At 50.5% G+C, this 21,844-nt stretch overlaps 5 protein-coding genes across 5 annotated transcripts; 1 reads left to right on the top strand and 4 right to left on the bottom strand.

Moving 5' to 3' along the window:
- Positions 1-58: 58 nt before the first annotated feature.
- On the bottom strand, positions 59-2,683 carry ENH_00037270 (hypothetical protein, conserved; the record flags this gene model as incomplete). Its single annotated transcript, XM_013585139.1, has 4 exons — positions 59-402; positions 1,028-1,666; positions 1,896-2,222; positions 2,437-2,683. 4 exons carry the CDS (start codon positions 2,681-2,683, stop codon positions 59-61), a joined length of 1,557 nt encoding a protein of 518 aa, XP_013440593.1.
- A 5,774-nt stretch (positions 2,684-8,457) lies between these two features.
- Positions 8,458-9,411, bottom strand: ENH_00037260 (lipid phosphate phosphohydrolase 3, putative; the record flags this gene model as incomplete). The annotated part of the gene is made up of 1 exon (XM_013585138.1): positions 8,458-9,411. One exon carries the CDS (start codon positions 9,409-9,411, stop codon positions 8,458-8,460), a length of 954 nt encoding a protein of 317 aa, XP_013440592.1.
- A 2,617-nt stretch (positions 9,412-12,028) lies between these two features.
- ENH_00037250 (prohibitin, putative) lies at positions 12,029-14,366 on the bottom strand (the record flags this gene model as incomplete). Its single annotated transcript, XM_013585137.1, has 3 exons — positions 12,029-12,334; positions 12,761-13,182; positions 14,279-14,366. 3 exons carry the CDS (start codon positions 14,364-14,366, stop codon positions 12,029-12,031), a joined length of 816 nt encoding a protein of 271 aa, XP_013440591.1.
- Positions 14,367-18,001: 3,635 nt separating this feature from the next.
- ENH_00037240 (hypothetical protein, conserved) lies at positions 18,002-18,640 on the top strand (the record flags this gene model as incomplete). The annotated part of the gene is made up of 1 exon (XM_013585136.1): positions 18,002-18,640. One exon carries the CDS (start codon positions 18,002-18,004, stop codon positions 18,638-18,640), a length of 639 nt encoding a protein of 212 aa, XP_013440590.1.
- Positions 18,641-19,739: 1,099 nt separating this feature from the next.
- On the bottom strand, positions 19,740-20,379 carry ENH_00037230 (hypothetical protein, conserved; the record flags this gene model as incomplete). Its single annotated transcript, XM_013585135.1, has 3 exons — positions 19,740-19,778; positions 19,834-19,926; positions 20,086-20,379. The coding sequence occupies 3 exons, from the start codon at positions 20,377-20,379 to the stop codon at positions 19,740-19,742; spliced, it is 426 nt and encodes a 141-aa protein (XP_013440589.1).
- Positions 20,380-21,844: the final 1,465 nt, after the last annotated feature.

Below are 21,844 nucleotides of genomic sequence, written 5' to 3'. Positions count from 1 at the left end.
CAGCAGCAGCAGCAGCAGCAGCAGCAGCAGGAGCAGCAGCAGGCGGTCTCGCCGCTGTTCAGCCGAGGAGCAGCGCGGCGAACACCGCGAGCGCGGCTGCCGCGGCGGCTGCAGCGTGCGGGCTCTGCTCTGCTGCAGCAGCCTGCAGCGGCTGCTGCTGCTGCTGCTGCTGCTGCGCTGCAGCAGCAGCAGCAACAGCGCGAGGCCGCAGCGCAGCCAAGTCCGTGCGGAAGCGGTGGGCCAAACAACGCGCCGTGTCAGTGCGACGCAGCCAAGACCCCACAGATGAAAAGACTTTCGTTTTGAGCGCATGCAGCCCCACAGCTTCTTCGGGCTGCAGCGAGCCAGTCAGCAGCAGCCCCAGCAGCTGCCCCCCACGCACTGCAGCAAGCGCTGCGGCCTCTGCAGCAAACGCACAAACCCTAAACCCTAAACCCTAAACCCTAAACCCTAGGCAATTAACCCTAGACCCTGCGTCTGCACGGGCGGGGAGCGGCAGGACCCAGTCCGGGTGGGTTTTGGAGGCGGGCTCGGCGCTGCAGCTAAACCCTAAAGGGAACCCTAAACCCTAAACCCTAAACCCTAAACCCTAAACCCTAAACCCTTGACAGGGGGGTCTGGGAAAGGCAGGGAAGGTTTGGAAGGGTTTGAAAGGGCTTCGACGGGCTTGTTTTGAAAACCCTCGGAAACCCTTAAACCCTCGGAAACCCTAAAACCCTTAAAACCCCTCGAAAACCCTAACTGTGGTTTTCAAACCCTAAACCCTCGACTTCCTGCTGCCCGCTCCTTAGTGACCACCAAACCCTACACTCCAAACCCTAGCAGACCCCACCAAACCCTACTAAACCCTAATAAACCCTAATAAACCCTAATAAACCCCATTAAACCCTAATTAGCTCCCCAAACCCAATCTAATAAACCCTAATTCGCCCCCCTAAACCCTCAAACCCCCAGTCCTCCCGAGCCCGGCAAACCCTCGAAAGCGCTCCCAAACCCCAAACCCTAAAAAAGGGTTTGGAGGACTCACTGGGCATCACGACGACGGGGGTGTTGGGAGGCAGCAAAAAAGCCACAGTTCGGTAGTTTGCTGCAGTCAAGAAAGCCACAGTGTTGCTGCTGGGGTGTCTTCGAATATAAGCCGCCACTTCTTGCAAAGATTTGAACTTCAAAGAACTCCGAGTCACAAACACATTGCTCGCCCCCACAACGGGGCAAGTTCGGTAAAAGTAGGCCCCCATAAGACCCTTTTTGGGGCCCCCCGGGGGCCCCGGGGGGCCCCCCACAGCGGGGGGCCCCAGGGGGGCCCCCTGGGGGGCCCCCCCCGGGGTGGGGGGCCCCCCGGGGGCCCCCCCGGCGGCCTGGGGGGCCCCCTGGGGGTCCTGGGGGGCCCCCTGGGGGGCCCCCGGGGGCCCCCCTGGACCCTGGGAAAGCCCCTCCGCTGCAGGCAGCGGCTTGGGGGCCCCCCCCGCGAGAGAGAACTGCAGCAAAGACTCATCGTCGGGCATGGACTGCAAAAAGTATATATCTGTCATGTCAGTTTCTCCAATTAAAACGGATTGCAAACATGCAGCCCCGGAGGTGTAGTAATTGTAGTGTACAGACACCTCGCGGCCGTAGTGCGCGCCCAACACCGCGGCCAGCCGACGCAGGTAGTCCGGGAAAAACCCTGCCGCGCACACACCCAAACCCTAAACCCTAAACCCTAAACCCTAAACCCTAAACCCTAGGCCCTGAACCCTGAACGAGGGGCCTCCAGGTCTGGGGGAGGACTGCAGCGCGAAAGGGGAACTAAAGGATGCAGCTGGCTCGCGAAAAGCCCCTCGAACGGACGCAAACCCTAAACCCTAAACCCTAAACCCTAAACCCTAAACCCTAAACCCTTAGGGATGGCTAACCCTTGGGTGGGTCCTTGGAGTAGTCGGCTTCTTCTCCCCAGTCGAAGCCCCTGTAGGCCCTGTGGGGCCCGTCCGGGTGCTGCTCCGGCTGCTGCTGCTGCTGCTGCTGCTGCTGCTGCTGCTGCTGCTGCTGCTGCGGGGGCACCCCGTAAGTGGCCACGCGCAGCACGCCCCTGTGCAGCACCTGCAGCAGCAAATCCGAAGGATGCAAAGACCCCAAAGAAGGCCACAAACCCTCGGGGGTTTGCAGCAGCGGGCAGGCCAGCAGCGGCACGTAGGGCACCCGCTTGTAGCGGCTCAGCAGCTCGTTCGCCATGTAGTGCTCCGCTGCAGCAGCAAACCCTAAACCCTAAACCCTAAACCCTAAACCCTAAACCCTAAACCCTAAACCCGGAGGGCTGAGGCCTGAGCGCTTACTCGAGCCCGCGGGAAGAAGGCACGGCGCCACGGTGCTGGCGGCCACGCGCGAAGTGCGGGACACAAACCCTAAACCCTAAACCCTAAACCCTAAACCCTAAACCCTGCTGCTCGAAACACGCACTGTGCATCTCAGCGATGGCCGCGTTCAGCGCATCTCTCAGGCCTGTAGTGCAGGCGGGCTCCTCATCCTTTGCTGCTGCTGCTTCGTTTGCCTCCTGCTGCTCTGCTGCTGCTTCTGAGGGCTCTGCTGCTGCTGCTGGCTTCGTAGCAGCAGCAGCAGCAGCAGCAGACACCGAAAGGGCGAAAAGCAGCGCCAAGAGCAGCAGCAGGAGCCGAGAGGGCCGCCGCGACCCGCGAGTGGCCCCCATCTTGCCTAGCGTAAGCCCCAAACCCTAAACCCTAAACCCTAAACCCTAAACCCCAAGCCCTAAGCCCGAAAACCGGGAACCGAAACCCTAAACCCTCGGGACGACGCAGCGCGCCAGAGGCCTCGAGGCGTCGCTGCCTCTGAAGCAGCAGAAAGGCAAACGAAAAACCCTTAAACCCTTTTAATTTTCAAACAAAGAAAAGGGTTTTAAACCCTTTAAACCCTTTTTGTCCGCAGCAAGACAGAGACGAAGCAGCCACGGCGGAGGGCCCCAGCCCGCCAGCTGCAGCACCGGAAGCCCAGGGGGCCGACTTCGCTGCAGCAAACCTTTCAAACGACTTTTTGCGTTTTTTAACTTTAAAAGCTTTTATTTAATTCCAAACTTCCAAACTTTAGAAGCAAAGACGCGCCCGCTGCGTTCCCAGCAGCAAGTCGATGCCCCAGCGCGGCTGGCGAAGCCCAGAAGGCTGCAGCGGCGGCCTGTGGGGCCCCCGGGCAGTTTGGATTGTGTCTGTCTTCTTTCTCGCGTCTCCCTTTGTTATTTCTTCGTTTTTATTATTTTATTTAAATCAAATTCCGAAGAAAAAGTCGCTTCTCCCCTCAATCAGCAGCAGCAGCAGCAGCAGACACCCCCAAAGCACCCCAGGCGTCGCTGGGTGCGCCTGAGGCCCTATAGGGCCCCTCTAGGGTTTTTCTGCCGCATTCAAAAGATAGTGTGCCTCAAAAAGGCATTAAAATAGACATTCCTGCAGTTTTAAATGAGGTTTCCCAATTTATAGGGCCAGGGCCGCTGCTGCTGCTTCAAAATTACTACATCTTCAGATAGGGGGGTACAGTCTTCACTGGGAAAATTGCCTAGCAGCCAAATTTATAGCTAAACAGGACTGCTGCACAAATCTATTTGCCTTTGCTGCCGCAGCAAAAGGCCCTCAGAGTGTCTGCGCTGCGCGGGGGGCCCCCTTGAGGTCCTGGGGGCCCCTATTCTAGTGTTCTTCTCTGACACGCGCAAACGGCCACTTGGTAAGTGCCTTCCTGTGCATTTTAATGCATTCTTTGCTCACTTTTATGCATTTTTTCGCCTTTAATGCAAATTTGTGGGGCTAAGCATTTCATTTAGAGACTCTGGCGACTCTAAAGGGGGCCAAAGTGGCGCTGAAGTGGCACTGAAGCTTCTCGCCACCCCCAGGCGAGCTGAAGAAGCTGCAGCAGCAACGGGGGCCCCTGCCTAGGCGTGGCTGCAGATATTTGGGGTTTAGCTGCGAGCCCTCAGAGCTTTATCTAGCGGGGACTTTGCCGTTCTTTTGTCCCTCTAATATCCCCAATTGTGTCTGTGGGGCCCCCAAAAGCAGCAAAAAAGAATCTGCTGCAGCACTGCCGCTGCAGCAGGAGCTGCCCAGCTGCTGCAGCAAAACCCCCGTTCGGTGGCTTCTGGGAGCTGCGCTGGTTTTCTTTGGCCTGGGGGCCCCCAAGAGGGTCTAGTTCAGTTTATTTAGTTCAGCTTTGAGGCCCCTCTGGAGGTTTTCGAGGTGCTGCTCGAGGCCCCTGAGCAGCAAAAGAATGGTGGATATTTTTGCTGTTTTTGAGGGTTCTGCGAAGTTCATTTTGGCTTCACTGCGCCTCAGATTCCCATGGATTTGTCGCGAGTTCACAAAAAGATATAATAGATGAGTATTTGCACAAATCCGTTGGACTCCATAGCCTGACCAGCAGCCCTAGACGAAATTATATTGAGTGGGGAGCAGTGTTGGGATTATAAGATAAATGCATTTAATTCAAATGCGTTTCCATGCAAGATAGAAGCGGTCAAGACCGTTTTAGCTGCACATGCTGCACGCTACACAGCTTGTGATAAAGTGCGCCTATTATGCACTGCTAAAGAGCCTTATTGCACAAATGCTTGACAGAATTCTTCTTGCTACTCGCGTAAAAGGGGCTCCGAATCATGTGGTAAACGTCTAATTAGGACACTCACAAAAACAAAGGGCCACGAGTTTAGGGATTCATAACACGCGAGGGTAGCGCCTTTAGTTACGGAGCGGCCCCATAAAAGCCAGAAATAAATTTCATATTATTTGCTCAGAAAGAAATGAAATGGCTCCTGTTTTTAAATTGTGAGAGTCCGGAATCCAGGAGTGGTGGCGGGAAAACGGTAATGGCCCTCATGGACAAATTATATTTCCCTTCTTTCGCGCAATTCGCAATTTTACTTCTTAAATTCTTTTTTGAAATAAAATGCGAAGGGAACACGAGGCCTCCATCCCCGTGGTTGTCGAAGAGCGGCAAGTCGCTTCGACGGCTGGCAACCGCCTCTTAAGCCCGGGGCATTTGCATGCATTTAGCTTGGATGCAATCAGAATGAAAGTTGTGTGCAAGTGTGTATTCTCAAAATATATTTTGTGGAGGGAATGTTTCTCCACGGCTTTACATTCTTTTCAGCATGCATATCTGGGCGTCCACCGCTGCGGACTCCTTTGTCTTTGAGTTTCTGTTTCACGCATGTACCCCAATATCTGTGCACAAAAATAACTATCAGAGGACATTGCCTCTAATGTTTAACATTTTTGCGAGTTTTATGTGGCAGCAGCAGGCAGGAGAGTCTGAGGACCTCTGAAACTTTCATCCTCGCAAGCCAAGCTGGTTCGCCTCCTTTTGCGTTTTCTAATTTATCCGGAATTCCAGTTGCTCCTTTCTCTGACTCTTCTACTTTTCCTTATCCATTCTGAGTGTCTGGGCTGTCGGCCGCCTCAGAGGCTACGCATCCTCTTCAAGAGAAGAAGATCTCCTATATCACGAACTTTAACGCAACTGTTCTTAATTTTGTGCTCTACTAGCTATGCCCTTTGTATAGCATATTACTTCTAAATTAAAGGACTTGCATCCATCGGGGGTTAGTTTCGTGCAGAGCATAATCTTATGCATGGAAACCCTCTTTACTTTACGTCACTTTCATGGGTCTAACTCCGCGCTTTGCATGATCTATACATGAGTGCATGCATTTCAAGGTTTTAAATATTGAATTTCCGATCATAGACCGTAAGGAACTAATTGAGACTCCATATGATGCTTCTGAGTTGTAGTGGGTTCTATTTTGAATTTTGAAGAGTTGGAGCTACCTAAGGTCAGCTCCAATTCAGCGCATTTGCATGAGGCGTTAATTTGTAGTACGTCTAGCATAAGCCCAAGAGCCCTTTTTCGTAGCTCAACCTTAAATGTGCCATTATTTGCGTTCTCATCATGTCTTTACATATTCCCTTAAATACTCAGTAATGCGATTTCTGCCTAGAAAGGTGGTTCCAGTGAAGCGGCCCAGTTCGAATATTAGGCTGGTCAGGCACGCCGGGACCTCCAAGTCCCGCAATCTGCAGACAAAGCGTAGCAAGCCTGGTTGATTCTACATCGGTTACTTCTTTGTGTCAAAAACATTAAAAAGGGGGCCATATTGTCGGGATATGTTTAAGCCAACAGCGAAAGTAGCTTCCCGTAATGGGAAACACTGCAACTTACTCCAGAAATGGCCTTCAGGCTAATATTATTCAGAATATGTTGGTTGAAGCACTAGCCAGGAATAGCCAACAAGCACAGAAACTTAGTCCTTGGGTGATAACTCCTGTTACACTCTGCAAAGTGCGCAGGTTTGAGTGCGGGTAAAAGTCGCTGAAGCTGCAGTGCGCCGCTCGCTCACTCAGCGAAGAATTATGCGCGGAAAGGGATGTGCCCTCTGAAAAGCTACCTGCACTGAAGGTATTTGATCTCTTTTAATGCTAGAATGTGTTTCTAGTGAAAGGAGATACGCATGAGCGTATGTTGGCACAATGGAATGACGCGAAGCAGCCAAGCTGGGCTTAACTTACAATATAACCAGCCGTACGACCCTAAAAGCCCGTATCCTCACGAGCTTATTAACCCCTCCTCGAGGGAAAGCCGTTACGTAATCTGACTGTTAGGCTAATAGGCAGAATAGCGAGAGTGGCCACTAACCACTGAGGGCTTGGAGCGCCGGAGAAGGCGGTTCGGCGGTGCAGCACCGAATTAAGGGATAGCTATTCACAGCTTTTGCGTGTCTCTTATCCTTAGTCCATAGTGGGTGCTTTTCGCTGCCAGCTACGGAAGATGTATACCCTTTCTTTTCGACGCTTCCTGCACTCCCAAAGATACGACTTCTTTGTTTAAGTGCGCTTCTTACATCGGGGAGTTTGCCCGTACTGAAGCCTGCACCCTTCTCGTTAAACGCAATAGAGGAAGCCAAAATCCTTCTTCCTCTCCAACAGCCACTGGAAAATCTTCTGTACTTAGCAAGGAAAATTCGTTTTAACCCGATAAAAAGAAAAGATACAGACGCCATCCCGCAGCGCTTCTTTTACAGTGAGGCATGCCTGGCTTCGAAGCTGGAGCCCAGAATAGCTGCTTTTCGCTACCAGCTACGAAAAGGCACCGCCCTATACGAGCGAATAGCAACTACAATAAATAAGTATTTTCTAAAGGACGTGTAAGATAAAGTAATAAGAAGGAAAAGCTACCTGGGTGACTGCTCTACGTGATAAAGGTAAAACTTACGAGCTATGGCAGATAATGCGTAAAAGTGAGGGAGCAAAATGTCTCATGCAATCTTGTGATAGTATGAGGCTTCTTTTGACCCAATTGACTACCACCTTCACGTCAAGCGAAAAACTGCAGGGAGCAATTCAGCAGAGGGTCACTGGGCTGAAGGGGATGAGCCTACGCAGATGCCTGCATTCGGTAAACTGTGCCAAAGCGAATTTAATGCCAGGCAATAATCAAAGTCCAGTAGCCATTTATTCAAAGCTTATTCCTAGCAGAGTCAGATACACACTAACTGTAGAGCCGCTTTCCGGAAATGTGGGAAAGCCCAAATGGGCCGCCCTATCAAACTTGTGTTTGCTTGTTCTGGGGGTAAACAGCAATCGCTTACAAAATCTATCAAAGCGCAGATTTGGCACCCCAAATGCTGAAATACTACGTCATTGTAAAGGTTCTCAAAAAAATGATTTGCTTGTCCTCTAGAACCAGACTCAGTTAAACGTCGCTCACCATACCTCCTTGCCTACTTAATGGCCCATCAAAGTTTGATAATTACTTGAAGATCAACTAGTCTCTGTGTGCTCCTCTATATTGCAGTGTCTACTTCAAAACCAATCACTTTGCGTGCTCGTCTAGACCGCAGCATCTCCTGATTTTCTTTTGCTTCCAAATTATTTACCTCTCACGTAGTCACTTAGCAACGACAAGCGCCAATAAGTTCGGGCTACAACCAAAAATTAAAAGTAGCTGCCCGAACCGTGGCTGTCGGGAATGGAACCTCAGTGAGAGGATCAGCTCAGCCTTCGCAGGGAAAAGGGTGTGAAGTACCCTTCAAAGGCTTTAGAGCTCAGAACGCTTTTTAAAGGCACCGGAGCTTGTCAAACGTGCCTGTCAGCCGAGCGTCGATCGCTCGTTACCTTACTTCAAACTCAAAAAGAAGACGCACAGAGCGAATATCATTTCAGACACGCAAAATCCACCTTCGGTGTGAGCTGGGGCACTAGCCCTTGCCGGGCGTTAGTGCCCAACGAGCGCAACTTCCCAAAGGTCATCCTTGCGAAAATTCACCAGCGATAGGCCAGTTCCCTCTCCCTAGCTGGTCTAGGGATTTTCTTCGTACTTTGCTCCAGCCATCTCCTGAAGTACCAAGCTGAAGCTCTTTGCACAGGAGACTGAGTTCTCCCTATTCCCCCATTTCAGTCCCTCTTCTTCACAAAAGTCTCTGGTGGAGCTGCGTTACATGTGCGCCAATTGAGGCAGCCTGCTGACGTAAAGTGCAGAGTAGAATGCTATTAGTGTCCCCACAATGAGGCCTGTGAGGACATCTCCTGGGTGGTGGAAGAAGTCCATAACACGGGAAAGCGCGATAAAGAGGCAAAGAATGAGAAGGGCCCCTTGAATGAAAGGCCGCAAAGCAGCCGCTGTGTCTATTAGCCACTCTGCCCTGCTGTTGCTCCTCAGCCTTTGCCTGAAAGTCGCCATGAGAGGGCCAGCCGAGGCTTTCGAGAGGCGACACTGAAGGTAAATGATGGTGTAAAGCATAGCGCAGCTCGAATTGCTGCTATGGGCCGAGAAGAAGCTGAGGCGAGCCTCCTTTATTGCTGCTTGATCTGTCCCACGGCACTCGTATTGGTCCACGTATAAGTCGCCCGTGGAATCCGAGCACTTCAAAGCACCCCAGTTTGGCTGGCAAACGGCAAGGAAGTGCGGGCGCAGCCTTCCTATGCAGAGCTTCGCAACATTTGCCAGAGAGAAGTTCAAGAGGATCCCAAAGGCGAAGCCACCACACACTACGTACATGTTGCCAACTATCCTAGGTAGAGAGCAGCAATTCAATTCAATAGATGCGAGGGAATTTTTTTCAACGACAAACGTATTCAGCAACTCAATGGCAACAAAGATGACGATGGGAATGCCAATCACGAGTGCCGTCGCTACAGAAGCTGGGACTGTCTCAGCCTTAAGGGGATAGCGGATAGTGGTGTCACTGCAGTAAAATCCCCTTACTGGCGGGTCAGCCACCAGCCCCCAAATCACAAAAGCCCCCAATAATGCGACACAGACAAGGTGCACAGACAATCTGATTGTCACGCTCTTGGCAGATAAGGGACGGCAGCCGTCATCATCCCACAGCGAGCGGCGCCGGGCGATTCCTTGCGAGTCCGCAGACCCAGCCGTTGCCAGCTGCATTTTGAAAAGTGTCTTTCAGGCTTGCATGCGGCGCCCGCGGCGGCGGGCCTGAAGTGAGTGACGGGGCCCTTTCACTCGAGAAGGAAGTGAGCGGCCCGGGCTAAAAAGAAGCTCTTTTGAATCAAATAAAAGGGAAGGCACAAAAGGGCTGGCAAAACCAGGACAAGCACTGCGGAGCGCGTCTCAACTACCAGTCACTCAGCCAGCTTCCCTAAGCCCGCGGCAGGCTCTCCGGGGAATGGCCGTCACAGCTCCATTTCTGCCACGCAAAATGCGTGACAGAGGGTCTGAAACGACAGTCTGGCTAACGCGTGGAAAATTTCAGTGAGAGAATAGGAGAAGGCGACCGCCGACAAGTAAGAGCGGCCGCTCACTGGCGCCGGAAGGGGGAGCGAGGAAGTTCCCTGCAAAACTGGGCGGAACTCTCCTGAAATAAGCTCCCCCGAAAACTTAGATGAGAAATATTGAAGAAATTCAGCAGAGAATTCCTCAGCGGCGCCGGGAAAAGCTCAGGAAGGCACCCCGGCCCGGTGGCGTTTACAGCGCATGCAGCCCCAAACCCTGTCGAACAGTCTCGCCATTGCTCATCCGGCTTTCGTGTTTCCTTTTTATTTCAAAGATATATATTTTTTGTTAAAAAGACAAATGAGATGGGGAATTTGTTGCATATATGCAGGGAAGCTGGTGTGCGGAACATGCGCACACAGCGACGCAGCAGGTTGCTGGGGGAACAACAGCCTGGAGAGTATCGTCTCGAGACTGCAGGAACTCGCACTTAATTCCGAGACAAAGGTTTTGAATTTCGTTTTCGAAATTTTATTTGAACAATTAAAAATCTATTCCGAGAAAATCGTTGGCGATTTTGGTTTCTCCGCGTCTCTGATTTCTTGGCTACCTCCCCAGGGCTTCTGCGGTGGCGCCGTCGGCTTCAAGATCTAGTCACGAAAACTGGCAATAAAGTCCAGTGGAAATTAATGAAAACAATTTTAAAATAAAATTAAGCGAAAGGAAGTCATATTTAATCTTATTAAATGGCTGAACTGTTCGTATTCGAGTTCAGGAGCCTAGGTTTGCTGCAGAGCTTCCTAACACTGTTCCACACTGTGAGGTTGCTGCTCTTCCGTTTCTTTCCCCTGAACTCAAAACATACTGCACATATTTCTCTTTACTAAACAGGCGAAATGGAACACAGAGCTCTCCACTATATTTGCAAGGCTCGCCAGGCCAGTTCTCTTGGCAGTTTACTTTCACGAAGCTCCCCGAAGATGTTTCTTTCTTAACAACTTTGGCCTCCAAATGAATGCGCTGGCAAAAGGGGCAGAGAAACTTCAATTCAGAATTTAGAATTTTTGCTGCGCAACTCAAGAAGCTAATTAGCAGCAGAGGGAAATGCATTGGAAATGCCTTTAGTTCAAAAAAGCATTTTCAATATTCTTTTTCTTTCAAGCTTTCGCTGGGCCAAAAGGGCTGCAGAGTCCTGCTCTGCTGTCTGTTTAATAATTATAACTTGTGATAAACAGAAGTTTTTCCAAAAGAAAATAAGCATGCAAATGAACTTCCTACGACTTCCTGTCGCCCCTGATGTTATACACTCATCGCAGATCTCTTTCTCAAAGTATTTCTCGCAGCAACTCGCTACAGCTACAGCAGCTACTTTCCCTTCAAAATGGAAATAATGTGTTAACATAAAGGCCTTCAGAACGCCGAAGGCGAAGTGCCAATCAAGCAAGTGTACGTACAGCTAGACCGCCCTTGCATGCAAAAAAGGGTCTTGAGGGGCAAATCCACTTCTGTTTAAGTTGTTTTGGCCACCATTCAGGATGAATGGGGCAGAAAAAAGAGGAATTAAAGGGTGAAATGCCTCTGCAGGACTTCAAAGTGGTACTAAAGACAAACAGCCGAAGAAAAAGACAAAAAGAAGAAACTGGAAGACAAGAGGAAAAGGCCGCAGCTGGGGGCAGAGCCAAGAGCCAGCCCAAGACACAAAAAGGAAATAAACTTGCAATTCGAAACGAAAGAACGAAAATGACGAAAACAAACGACCCCCTTCGGGTTGAGCCCGCGTTGAGTCACAACTTAATACATTTTATCCTTATTTTGTTTCTAATTTTAATATATTTTATAAATAGACTCTTTATATCCCTATATCTTGAATTAAAATTGGAGTCGCCGCTCTGCGACAGAGGCCCCTGCCTCCAGTGCCAAATGACCCTAGGGCTTAAGGTTTTAGAGTTTAGCGTTTACTCCTTTAGTTCTTTTTTCTTTTCCGTTTTGCAGTTAAAGTTTTCCCCTTTCTGAGTCTAAGTGGGCTTTACGAAGTCTTTCTGAGGGGCAAAAAGAGCAGTTAAAGGTGCATCTTTTGAAGCGGAGAGGAGTGCACTTGAAGTGAATTGCAGCACTTGTTTTCGGCAAAGTTGAAATAAAAAAGAAACCAAAATGAGAAAGAAAGAAAGCGAAAGAAAATGCGCATGCAGCACTAAAGTGCTCGCGTGCGCCTTTGCTGGAACTGCCCAGCTGTGGACGGCGGGAACTCCTTAACTAGTCTTCTGGCGAGTTGCTTCGAAACATTTGGCAGCAAATGTTTGCAATTTAGCGAATTAAAAGCCAAAAACGCAATTTAAGGCTGAGACAGCAACATGTTGACCCCCTGGGGCAAGTAGGTGACGTTTTTGGACTTGGCCAAAACATCCGCTATTTCCCGCGCCGCGTCCAGCCGCCGCACTTCAATAAGGCCCCCCCCGTGTTCTTTAATGGCCCGAGATATCAGCGAAGCTGCTTCGGCTTCGCCCTCAGCGCGAATCACTGCAGCTTTCTTTTCTTGTTCGGTCATCGCCACCACGAACTTCACCCGCTCGCTCTCCTGCTGCGCCACCTGCTTCTCCTCGATCGCCCTCGAGAACTCTTTTCCGTAACTCAGGTGGGTCTGCATGCAAAAAGAATAAACTCGCGAAGTGGGATTGCAAATTTTGCAAAAGAAATGCAAATATTGCACAAGTTCGTGCTCGTCTTCATGTTTCCTCGGCCGCGCTCTGGGCGCGCCTCTCTACGAGAAAGCTGGTGAGCTCCGAGGCAAAAGCAGAAAGCTGTTGAAATAACCACGAAACGAATGCAAGAAAGGAAAATAATATCCATTTGGACACTAAAGATTTGAAAATGAGCAGTGAATGCACGCAAACCGACACAAGTTCAAGTCCAGCTGAGCCTCCCAGCTAAACGAGACAGTTACAAGTCGCTCCAAAGAGGAGCTCGAACAGCTGCCGGGCGACAAGCTTGTCAATAAATGCAGAAAAGCAAACAAAGCAGCAAAAAGGGCCTCATAAGGGCGACGTCTCTGCGGAATTTGGCTTACAATGGCGACATCGTCGAGTTCAATGTCGAAGTTTTTGGCCCTGTGCGTGATCTGCTCGCGAATGTCCTGGGAAACGCGGTCCCTCTGAGTCAGCAGGCTCTCTGCGTCGTAGCGCGCGACGACAGCCTTGAGGACTTCGTTGCCTATTGAAGGCAAAACGCGTTCTGCAAACTCCGGGCCCAGCGTCTGGTGCAGCACCGGCAGCCGCGCCTCGTTGGGCCGGTAGAGCAGCCGCAGAGAAAGCGAAACCATTTGCAAGTCCCGAGTCCCCGTCGTCGTCGTAATTACTTTCGGCTGAGTCCGAATGTCGTAAATGTAAGGCACTTGCAGCCACGGCACAAACATGTGCAGACCCTCCCCCACCGGCCGCGGGGAAACCCCGCCGAAACGGTTGAACATGATGCAGCGCTGGCCGCCGTCAACTGAAAAATAACAAAAAGAATACAAAATAATTCAAAAATAATTCAAATATAATTCAAAAATAATTCAAAAATAATTTAAAATCAACAAAAAGGCGACTCGATACGCTAAGGAATCCGGCATATGCACGCAAAACTTGAACTGAGGAAGTGGCAAACCCTAAACGCAAAAACGGAAACTGAATCTGCAACGGAGGGACTCAGTGCAATAAATAAGCAGCTTTATGTCCTTTTAAACGAATAAATAGACCTTTATGTACGAATAAAGGCATTTAAATGCTTATATTCATGACTAGCCACGCACATAGCCTCGAGCAAGTCGCAGTTGCGTGTAGAGGAACCGCCGCGCAAAATAACTGCAGCAATTCAAGTGCAAATTAATGCCATTATAAAATCTTGATTGCATGAAGTGCAAATTAATGCCATTATAAAATCTTAATTGCACAAAGGCACATTTGAGAGGCATTCAATGTGGATTAGGCCACTAAGGCAGTGCAGAGGACTACAAGAGAGTTCACTTGGCTGCAAGTCTTCATCCGAAATATGAGCACTTGCATTGCAAAATGGAAAAAGAAGTTTTTCCATTCCTTCTCGCATGCAAAAGTGTTCAAGGCGGGGGAGTTTTGGGTTAAGACGCTCGAAATAGACGAAGACAACAAATATAGGACAAACGAATCCAACAAATATCCGCAAAGGCGAAGCCACAGCAGCAGCAAACGCTTCCAGCTAATTTGCTGCTGCAGCCTGGCCTGCTGCGGGCTGGTGATCAGCAGCAAACGGGCAAGTGTAGTAAATCTGCACATCTCCAGAACCTGCATGTCGCACGCTGCAGCCCCCGCGAACGCATTTAAAAATGCTGTCTAAGTGGAACTAAAAGGCTATTCTGTGTCATAATATTACTTGAGAATAAACCGTTATTACCAAAGTGACAGAGAGGCGTTGGGAAGGCGTAAAGGAAAGGACCTTTTCGCTCTGTTCCCATCTACGCAGTCACGCTGGGCGGCTAGGGAGCGCTCTTTGTATTTCAGAGTTTCACAACGCCGTTTTAAATGCGAAATAAAAATGCAGAATGAAATGTTATTAATTAGTTTTGACTCACCATCGTACAGGCAAGACTTGGCGACGAGGCCTGAGACCCCTACGGCGACGCCTAGGCGGCCGAGGTTAGTGAGCACCCGTTCAGTCATTTCGAGGAAACTTCTGTCTTAATAAGACCAAAATAACACAATTTAAACTTGAAAAAAACCTCGACAAGCTTATTCGAAACAACGACTTCCACAGATACTCGTGGGGAAGCCAACAGCAGCCGCATGCAAATTAAGCTCGGACGGATGAAAGGAACACATCGGAACACACGATAAATGCAGAGAAATCGAAGTGGAATAACATTATGTTTTTATAAATAGTGGTTTGGAATTATATCTGACTCTTACTGTGCAAATGACTGGTGGAAACCTAGATAACCAGCATGCGCCGTGCACAACACGAGGCAAGGACACATTGCCAGATCTAGAGTACTTCGCCTTCACTGAAGAAAGCCTTATAACAGTTAAATATGATAATATGGTTACTCTACTCTGTTTTAAAGGCTGTTATAAGCTGCCTGGAGAGGCCTCTAGCGCTAAACACCAGGAGACCTGGCGCAGCGAATGCTAGGACAAAAAAGGAACTCCTCCGAAACTTCTTAATTAAAGAACCTCATTCAAAAGCTGCCCTCTTGAAACTTTAGAATAAATGATCTGCTTCAGGAGCTCCTCAAGGCGAGGATAGTCCTAGAAAGCACCGTAGTCTCAGTGAGGCTGTCTTGCAAGGAGCTTCTTTCTTTGATTTTGCTGGCCACAGATGTCACTCAAGATGAAAAGACTGCAAAAAAGATCACAATTTAGAAGAAGTTTCATTATTTGTGGGCATCAGCTCCTTAGGCCTCCTGGGACTCTGCCACATTTTCAGTTTTTCACCAAAGTACTGCCTCGGTGGAGTTGATCCATCGAAAATGCTCACATAACACACTTTAAACTCTTTTAAATGCCAGAGTGGCCCTGAAGTATCTCTTTAATTCCCTTAAATCTCGCCAATTGTGACTTCTTGGATTTACTTGGAGAAGATTAGGAGACAAAAACTAACAAAAGGAAAAGACCTTCAGTAATAAGGCTTTTTCTTGCTGCTGCCCCAGCGGGTTTGGGGCGCCGTGGGTTTTGCTTGTGCATGCAGCGCTTAGCAGTGGCTGTCTAAAGGCCCCTTATTTTTGTTTTCAAATATATGTTGGCTCTTTGAATGCCCAATGAACTGTGAGGCACTTGCTGAGGAGCAGCTGAGCCCGAAGCAGCAGGAGCAGCAGCAGGAAAAGCAGCAGCAGCTGCAGCAGCAGCAGCAGCGCCAGAGTGATTTGGCTCGGACAGCCGCTCGTTCTAGGAGTGGGGGCATTTAAGCAGTGGTGTTTCTTCAAGGATGGCCCGGAGCCATCAGTAGAATTGTTTTACTTTGCAAATAATGCAAAAAGTGGTTTTTTCTGATAAATAATGAATTAAAATGATATTTTACTCTAAAAGAAACCAGTGTAGGACCAGCAGCTGCCACAAACTTCCCATCCAGCAACTAATTAGGCCATCATTCTCGGGCATTCACACTCCGGCTCTCTTACTGGCCACTGGCCCAGCCGTTGGGCACTTCTTAAGGGCTTTTTATATATTAAAAAGGCTGCAGAGGGCACGCAAAGAGCCTCAATTGAAGCCATAGTGAGAGACCCTGAGGGAACTTCGCTGTGGGCAACTGGGGGAGGAAGACTTGTCGCGAGGCGCGCACAGAGAAGACTTATTTCTGAAAAGAAAGAGGTCTTTTCTGAAAAGAAACAAGTCCTTCTGAAAAAAATTAGTATTTTCTGAAAATAAAGAACTCTTTACTGAGAAGAAAGAAGTCTTTTCTGAAAAGAAAAGACTTCTTTCCCTGCTAAGGCCAGAAGGGAAACAGAAAGAACTGAAGCGGCGGGCATTCAACTTCGAGCTGGCTGTAGCGCGGGGGAACAGATAGCGCGAAAACGAAGGAAAATTCAATTAAATTAATTAATTAATTGCTCAATTTTAATTTAATTTGCAAAATTAAATCAAAATTGATCATAGAGTTTGCATGCTTGTGGATCGCAGCGTAATGGTGCGGGGGGTTCTGCAAGGGCGTTTGGAGGCCCCTGGCTCTTCGCCTTCAGCGCCGAGTCAAAAGGCTTTGGCGCAGAGTCACATTCGATTTAAAAGCTGCAGAAAATAGGAGAAGAGCCAGGCCCCTGCTGCTGCTGCTGCTGCTGCTGCTGCTGCAGCTGCGGGGGCTTCCTGTGGAGCCCCTGGGGAAGCAGCGAGAGGTGCTGCTGAGAAGCAAAAGCAAATGAATAAGGGGAAACTGGACTTCAAAGAGCAGCAGAGAGTTTAGGGGAGAAGAATAAAACAGAGTTGTGCTGCTTCTTGCCTTCCTTCCAGCTTTTTAGCCCCCTCGGCGTTCCCTGTGCATGCAGAAATCTGATGGGTCCAGAGCTTTTATCTGCTGCTGCCTTGAGAATCATCTGTCTTTGCTGCAGCAGCAGCACCTGCAATTTCCTCAGTGTCTATCACCGAAACAGTATTCAAACATAAATCCCTTAAACACAAGAAAGCAGCTTCAAAAGTGTGCGTGGGCAGATACTATCAAGGCCGCCTCCACTCCAGCGCTTCTGAACACAGATGGACTTGCTGGTATTTTGCCTGCAGCGCGTCTGTTTCAGTGTCTTTTAACGACTTCTACCAGTACACCGTACTGTTTTGCTGCTGCTGCAGCTACAAATTCGGTGTTTTGAAGATTGTTTTGGCAGCAGACCCTGAGGAAACAGCAGGTGCTGCTGCTGCAACAAAGACAGGCGATTCTGAAGGCTACAGCAGATAGGCTCTCCACCCAAAGAGTAGCAGCATAAGACTCTTTCTATTTTTGCTGAATGGTGCCGCAGTGTGACTGCAGAATGGTCTGTCTGGTGGCTCTGACGCTGTAGTTGAATGGCGCCTACGCTCCATTCGAGCTGAGGTAAAGAATGTCTTTGAGGCTTCTTTAATTTTGAAAATTTATTAACGAAGCTGTTTTAAGGGGTTTTTTCAGTGAGGGTGAGGGAACACAAGCTTTAAGGGCAGAGGTCAAGACAGGGATTGTCTTCCTACGTCCCACGTGCTGGCTCGCAGCGGCCGTGCAACCATAAGGCGGCGAACAAACAAGAAAGAAACCTTAAATTAAACGAACAACAAATATTTTAATGCATTTTTAGAGAGTTTTGCAACTTGTTTTACTTTCTGGAGGTTCGTTACAAGCGACGACAATCGGAACGGAGCATGTGAGCGCCTGCAGCCGCAGCTCCGTCAGCCTTTTAAGTATATGAGCTTACTGGGCTAACCTAGGCTGAAAAAACTTCATAATTATCCTAAATAAACTTAATGTGGGCAAAGTGTGCCCTTTGGAGGCATGAGTTGCCCGTGAGAGTCTCAGTGATTGTTGCTAGTAGTGCCAGCAGTCGTCGGCGCCGTCAACAGAAGGTGAACTTGAGTGGGCGGTCATCCCTGTGCCTTATCCCGTGAAATTTTCTTGATTTTGAGCCTAATTTTGCATTTAATTTTCAAATTTGGTTTTATTCCGCAGCCTGCTGATGCTGGTATTCGGTCCTGCGGCGGCGACGCGACAAGTGGCCGGGGCGCGGACCACGGCTTGAAGTGCAGTCCCGAGTCGCGCTTTGCCTCAATTCTGAGTGTTTTTGGGTTTTTTTTTTGCGTTTAAAAGCCCCAGAGGGCGTTATTTGTGTCGAATAGTGCCGCGGCGGAGGATGAACGTGGGCATGCGGATTTTCGGAGCCCAATTTGGCATTTATTCGCTGAAAAACTACATCCCCATAATGGCTGCAGTGGTGGTGGCCGCAGTGGTGGGGGAAATTGCCCACAACGCGCGGCTCAAGAGGCGGCAGCTCGAGCAGGCGCAGCGGCTGGCCCGCATGCGGCGGCTGGTGCGGCGGCAGCGCCGCAAGAGGGACTTGGCTTTAATGGAGGCCCAGAAGCAGCAAAGAATGGCCATAGAAAGCCGCTGGGCACTTCCCCCCGTCTATGGCTATCTGGAGGCCCCAGAAGCCTTCGAGTCTTGGCAGTTTTCTGGGCCCCGGAGGGGCCCCCAGGGCCCCCGCCCCAGGCTCAGGGGGCCCCCCGAGTACCGCAAACGGGCCAGCCGGGGGCCCCCCTCAGAGGCGGAGGAGCAGCTCTCTGCGGAGGGCCAGCCGCCGGCCGACGAGCAGCAGCAGCAGAAGCAGCAGCAGCAAAAGCAGCAGCAGCAGCAGCAGAAGAGCCAACGGGAGGGTGGTGAACCAGCAGCAGAACTGCAGCAGCAACAAGAACCAGCAGCAGCTGAACAGCCCAGCCAACCCCACCTAAACAACTCCACGAGCTCCAGTGAACGAACAAGCGAAGCAGACTAAAGCAGCAGCAGCAGCAGCAGCAGCAGCAGCAGCAGCAGCAGCAGCAGCAGCAGCAGTTCCAGTGGCCGGCCCAGTGGAGATACACCGCGCGGAACAGAGCCAGAAGAACAGTCAGGTGAAGTTGAAAAAAATAACAACAGAAAAAAGACAAATGGAATTTCGAACTTCAAGATGAAGTTTGCGAAAATTCAAACATTGAGAAGTTGAATGAGGAGTTATGGCTGCTGCATTAAATAGAAAAGCAGCAAATAAAATTGTTTTCTTTTTTAATTGAATTTAATTTTTAAAATAAATTAAATTAAAATAAAAAAGCAGCAGCAAACAAGAAATTCATTTCGTAAGGCCGATGGCCTCGCGTCCTGCTTCCAGCTGAAGGCTGCGCATTTGTTTCCCTTCGTTTGCTGAATCATTTAATTTAATTTAATTTAATTTAATTTAATTTAATTTAATTTAATTTAATTTAATTTAATTTAATTATTTTATTTCATTTTATTATTCTGAATAGTTATCCTTTTTAATGAGCAAAGAGAACCCAGTGGCTCATCAAGCAGCCACGCGCGCTGCTGCTGCTGGCTGCGTTGCCGCGAGCGCCATACAGCTCCCGCACTTTGCTGCTGCTGCTGCTGCTGTTGCAGCAGCAGCTGCTGCTGCTGCTGCAGCAGCAGCAGCAGCTGCTGCTGCTCGAAGGAGCAGCAGACGCGGGTGTGCTTTCACTCGACGAACTGCCTGAGGTTAAGGGGCCCTGTGCAGCTTTAGTTGAAAAGAAAGCAGCTCCCCTTGTGTCTGTTTGCTGCCTCACCTTCTGCTGCTGGAGGCGGTGCTGCTGCTGCTGCTGCTGCTGCTGCTGCTGCGCCAGTGTCCGTCTGCATGCATTTGAACAGTTGTTGAAGATTAAAAGCTGGAGGGGCTAAGGAGCTGCGCAGGGCCTCACCAGTGGCTCTGCTGGGTGACCAGTGGTCACCTCCGAAGGGCCCGGCAGCAGCTGCAGCAGCCGCAGCGCAGCAAAGCGAGGCTTCTGTGTGGCGTTTTGCTGCAGCTGCAGCACCGAAGAGTCTGGGGCGTTTTGGCCTTTAAAAGGACTTATTAGTTCTCACGAAGCTCATTTCTGCTGCTGCTGCTGCTGCTGCTGCTCCCCGTGCTGCAGCAAACTCAAACTGAAGCTGCTGCAGCAAAAGCCCTGCAACTCGCCCTACCTTCCTTGGGAACCCAAATGGGAGAGCCTTGAGCAGCCCAAGTCGAAGAGATCTTTTGCCTCTGTCTTTCATCCTCGGCCATTTCGCCTGCAGCTCTTTTTCATTTCAGCAGCTCTTTCGCAGCACTTGGGGCTCACCTTCCAGCACAGCCACCTGCGAGTTTGCAATTAAAAAAAAGAAAAAGAAAAAGAAAAAGAAAAAGAAAAAGAAAAAGAAAAGATGCATGCAAGGAACTGCGCGCCGCCGGCTTACTTGAGCCTTTATTTCGTGCCGCAGATCTATCAACAAACTATTCAGCTGCGACTTGCTGAAACGCAAACTCCGCGCCGGCTGCACCTTTAAAGCAATGTTTGGAGGAGAGCTCATCAGATTCGCTAGGTAAGTTGCGTTCTGCTGGCTGCCGGCAGCAGCCTGCTGCTGCTGCTGCTGCTGCTGCTGCTCTTTTGCAGCTTCACGCAGCGCTAGTCCGGCGCTTTCAGCCGCGCTCTTTGAAGCTCCAGGCCCCAATAAGCCGAAGACGGAGGCTAAAATGAACCATTTGAACATTGTTTTCCCCAGATCGCGTCAAAAACTCTCACGGATAGAAACTTTGTGACGCACGGAAGCACTCTTGATCGGAGCTGAGCATACACCTGAGATCTCGCTTCCATCGCGAGCCAACTTCGCTGCAGCTTTTCCGCACGGCGCTGGAGGCGTAGCCTCCTCAGCCTTTAGGACTAGGAAGGTGCTATAAAAGGCAAATAAATAGCTGGCAAAACAACTAATTAATTCATTCTGTTCAGCAAGCATCTTGTTTGAATTCAGTGGCGGGTGCTTCGTGCGAAAGCTCCGCAACGGGGGAAGCCGTTGCGTAGCAGAAGGGTTGCGAGATCCCAGCAGTCTTCAGGGCCTCGCAAGCAGGTGGCGTGTTCCAAGTATCCAAAATAAACTATTAAATAAATATATTTCAATATTCCACTTGTTTACCGTGCGGATACCCTGCGCAGGCCGCACTGGGCCGACAGTCCATCACTGAACCACTCTCTTCCTGCGGAACAACTTGCACTGTTTCCGGGGAGATCCTCGACATGTGCAGTTCCGGAGGGTTGTAAAGGTCCTTTTGAATCGAAAAGGGACTTTTTAAAGATAAAATTAGCCAGAAGGCGCTGCTGCTGCTGCGAATTCGCGCTGCAGCGCTCACTGGAACGCGGACTGGTCTCTGTGGTTGTGGGGGGGTTGGGGCTTGGGGCAGGCGCTTGCTGGTGGGGCCTGTGTGTAGGATCGCTCGCGAGAGGGCTTTTAGATTTAATTTGGCGTTTTTTGTTTCTCTAGCTGCTTAAAAGACTGCAACTTCCGAGCAGCAAGACGGGACTGCAGCGGGGGGCCCTCTGTGCGGGGTTTCTGCTGCCTCTCCTGCCCCGAGTCCCTGCCCCGCGGCACTTGTGCACTTCCCTGTCTTTTTCTTTCCCGGCTGTCCTCCCCCCCCCCCGCTTTTGTTTTTGACCCCCAAATGCGCATCTTGGGGGCCCCCCAGTACCCCTTCTGCTGCTGCGCACCAAATTTGGGGGCCCCCCGAAATCGATGCCTCGCTAGCCGCGCCCCTGCAGTGCCTGGGGGCCCCCCTGCAGCCTCAGTGGCCTCTTAGGCGCAGCCGGAGCTCCTTAGAGAGTTATTTGGCCTTCGGGCGGGCTCGCTGGCCTGCTGCTGCGCTGCTGCTGCGCTGCTGCTGCGCTGCTGCTGCGCTGCTGCTGCGCTGCTGCTGCGCTGCAGCACGGGCGGCCCGCCGCGCCGTTTCTATGCCCCGCGTCTGCCGCGGCCTCCAGGCTCTGTAGAATGGTGGGGCTGGCTGCGGTGCTGGAGCAGCAGCAGCCGCAGCAGCAGCAGCAGCAGCAGCAGCCTGGGGTAGCGGCTCCGGGGGCTCTGCGCGCGGCGGAGGGCCTCGGCGTCTCTGCTGCTGCTGCTGCTGCTGCCGCCCCGCTAGCTGCTGCTGCTGCAGCAGAGGCGCGGAGCCGCAGAGCCGCGGAAGCCCTCC

Source organism: Eimeria necatrix, genomic scaffold, assembly GCF_000499385.1.
Source record: "Eimeria necatrix Houghton genomic scaffold, Enh_scaff273, whole genome shotgun sequence".
In the NCBI taxonomy this organism is placed as follows: Eukaryota; Apicomplexa; class Conoidasida; order Eucoccidiorida; family Eimeriidae; genus Eimeria; species Eimeria necatrix.
The sequence above is the reverse complement of the archived record's forward strand: the minus strand, read 5'-3'. Positions and strand labels throughout refer to the sequence as shown.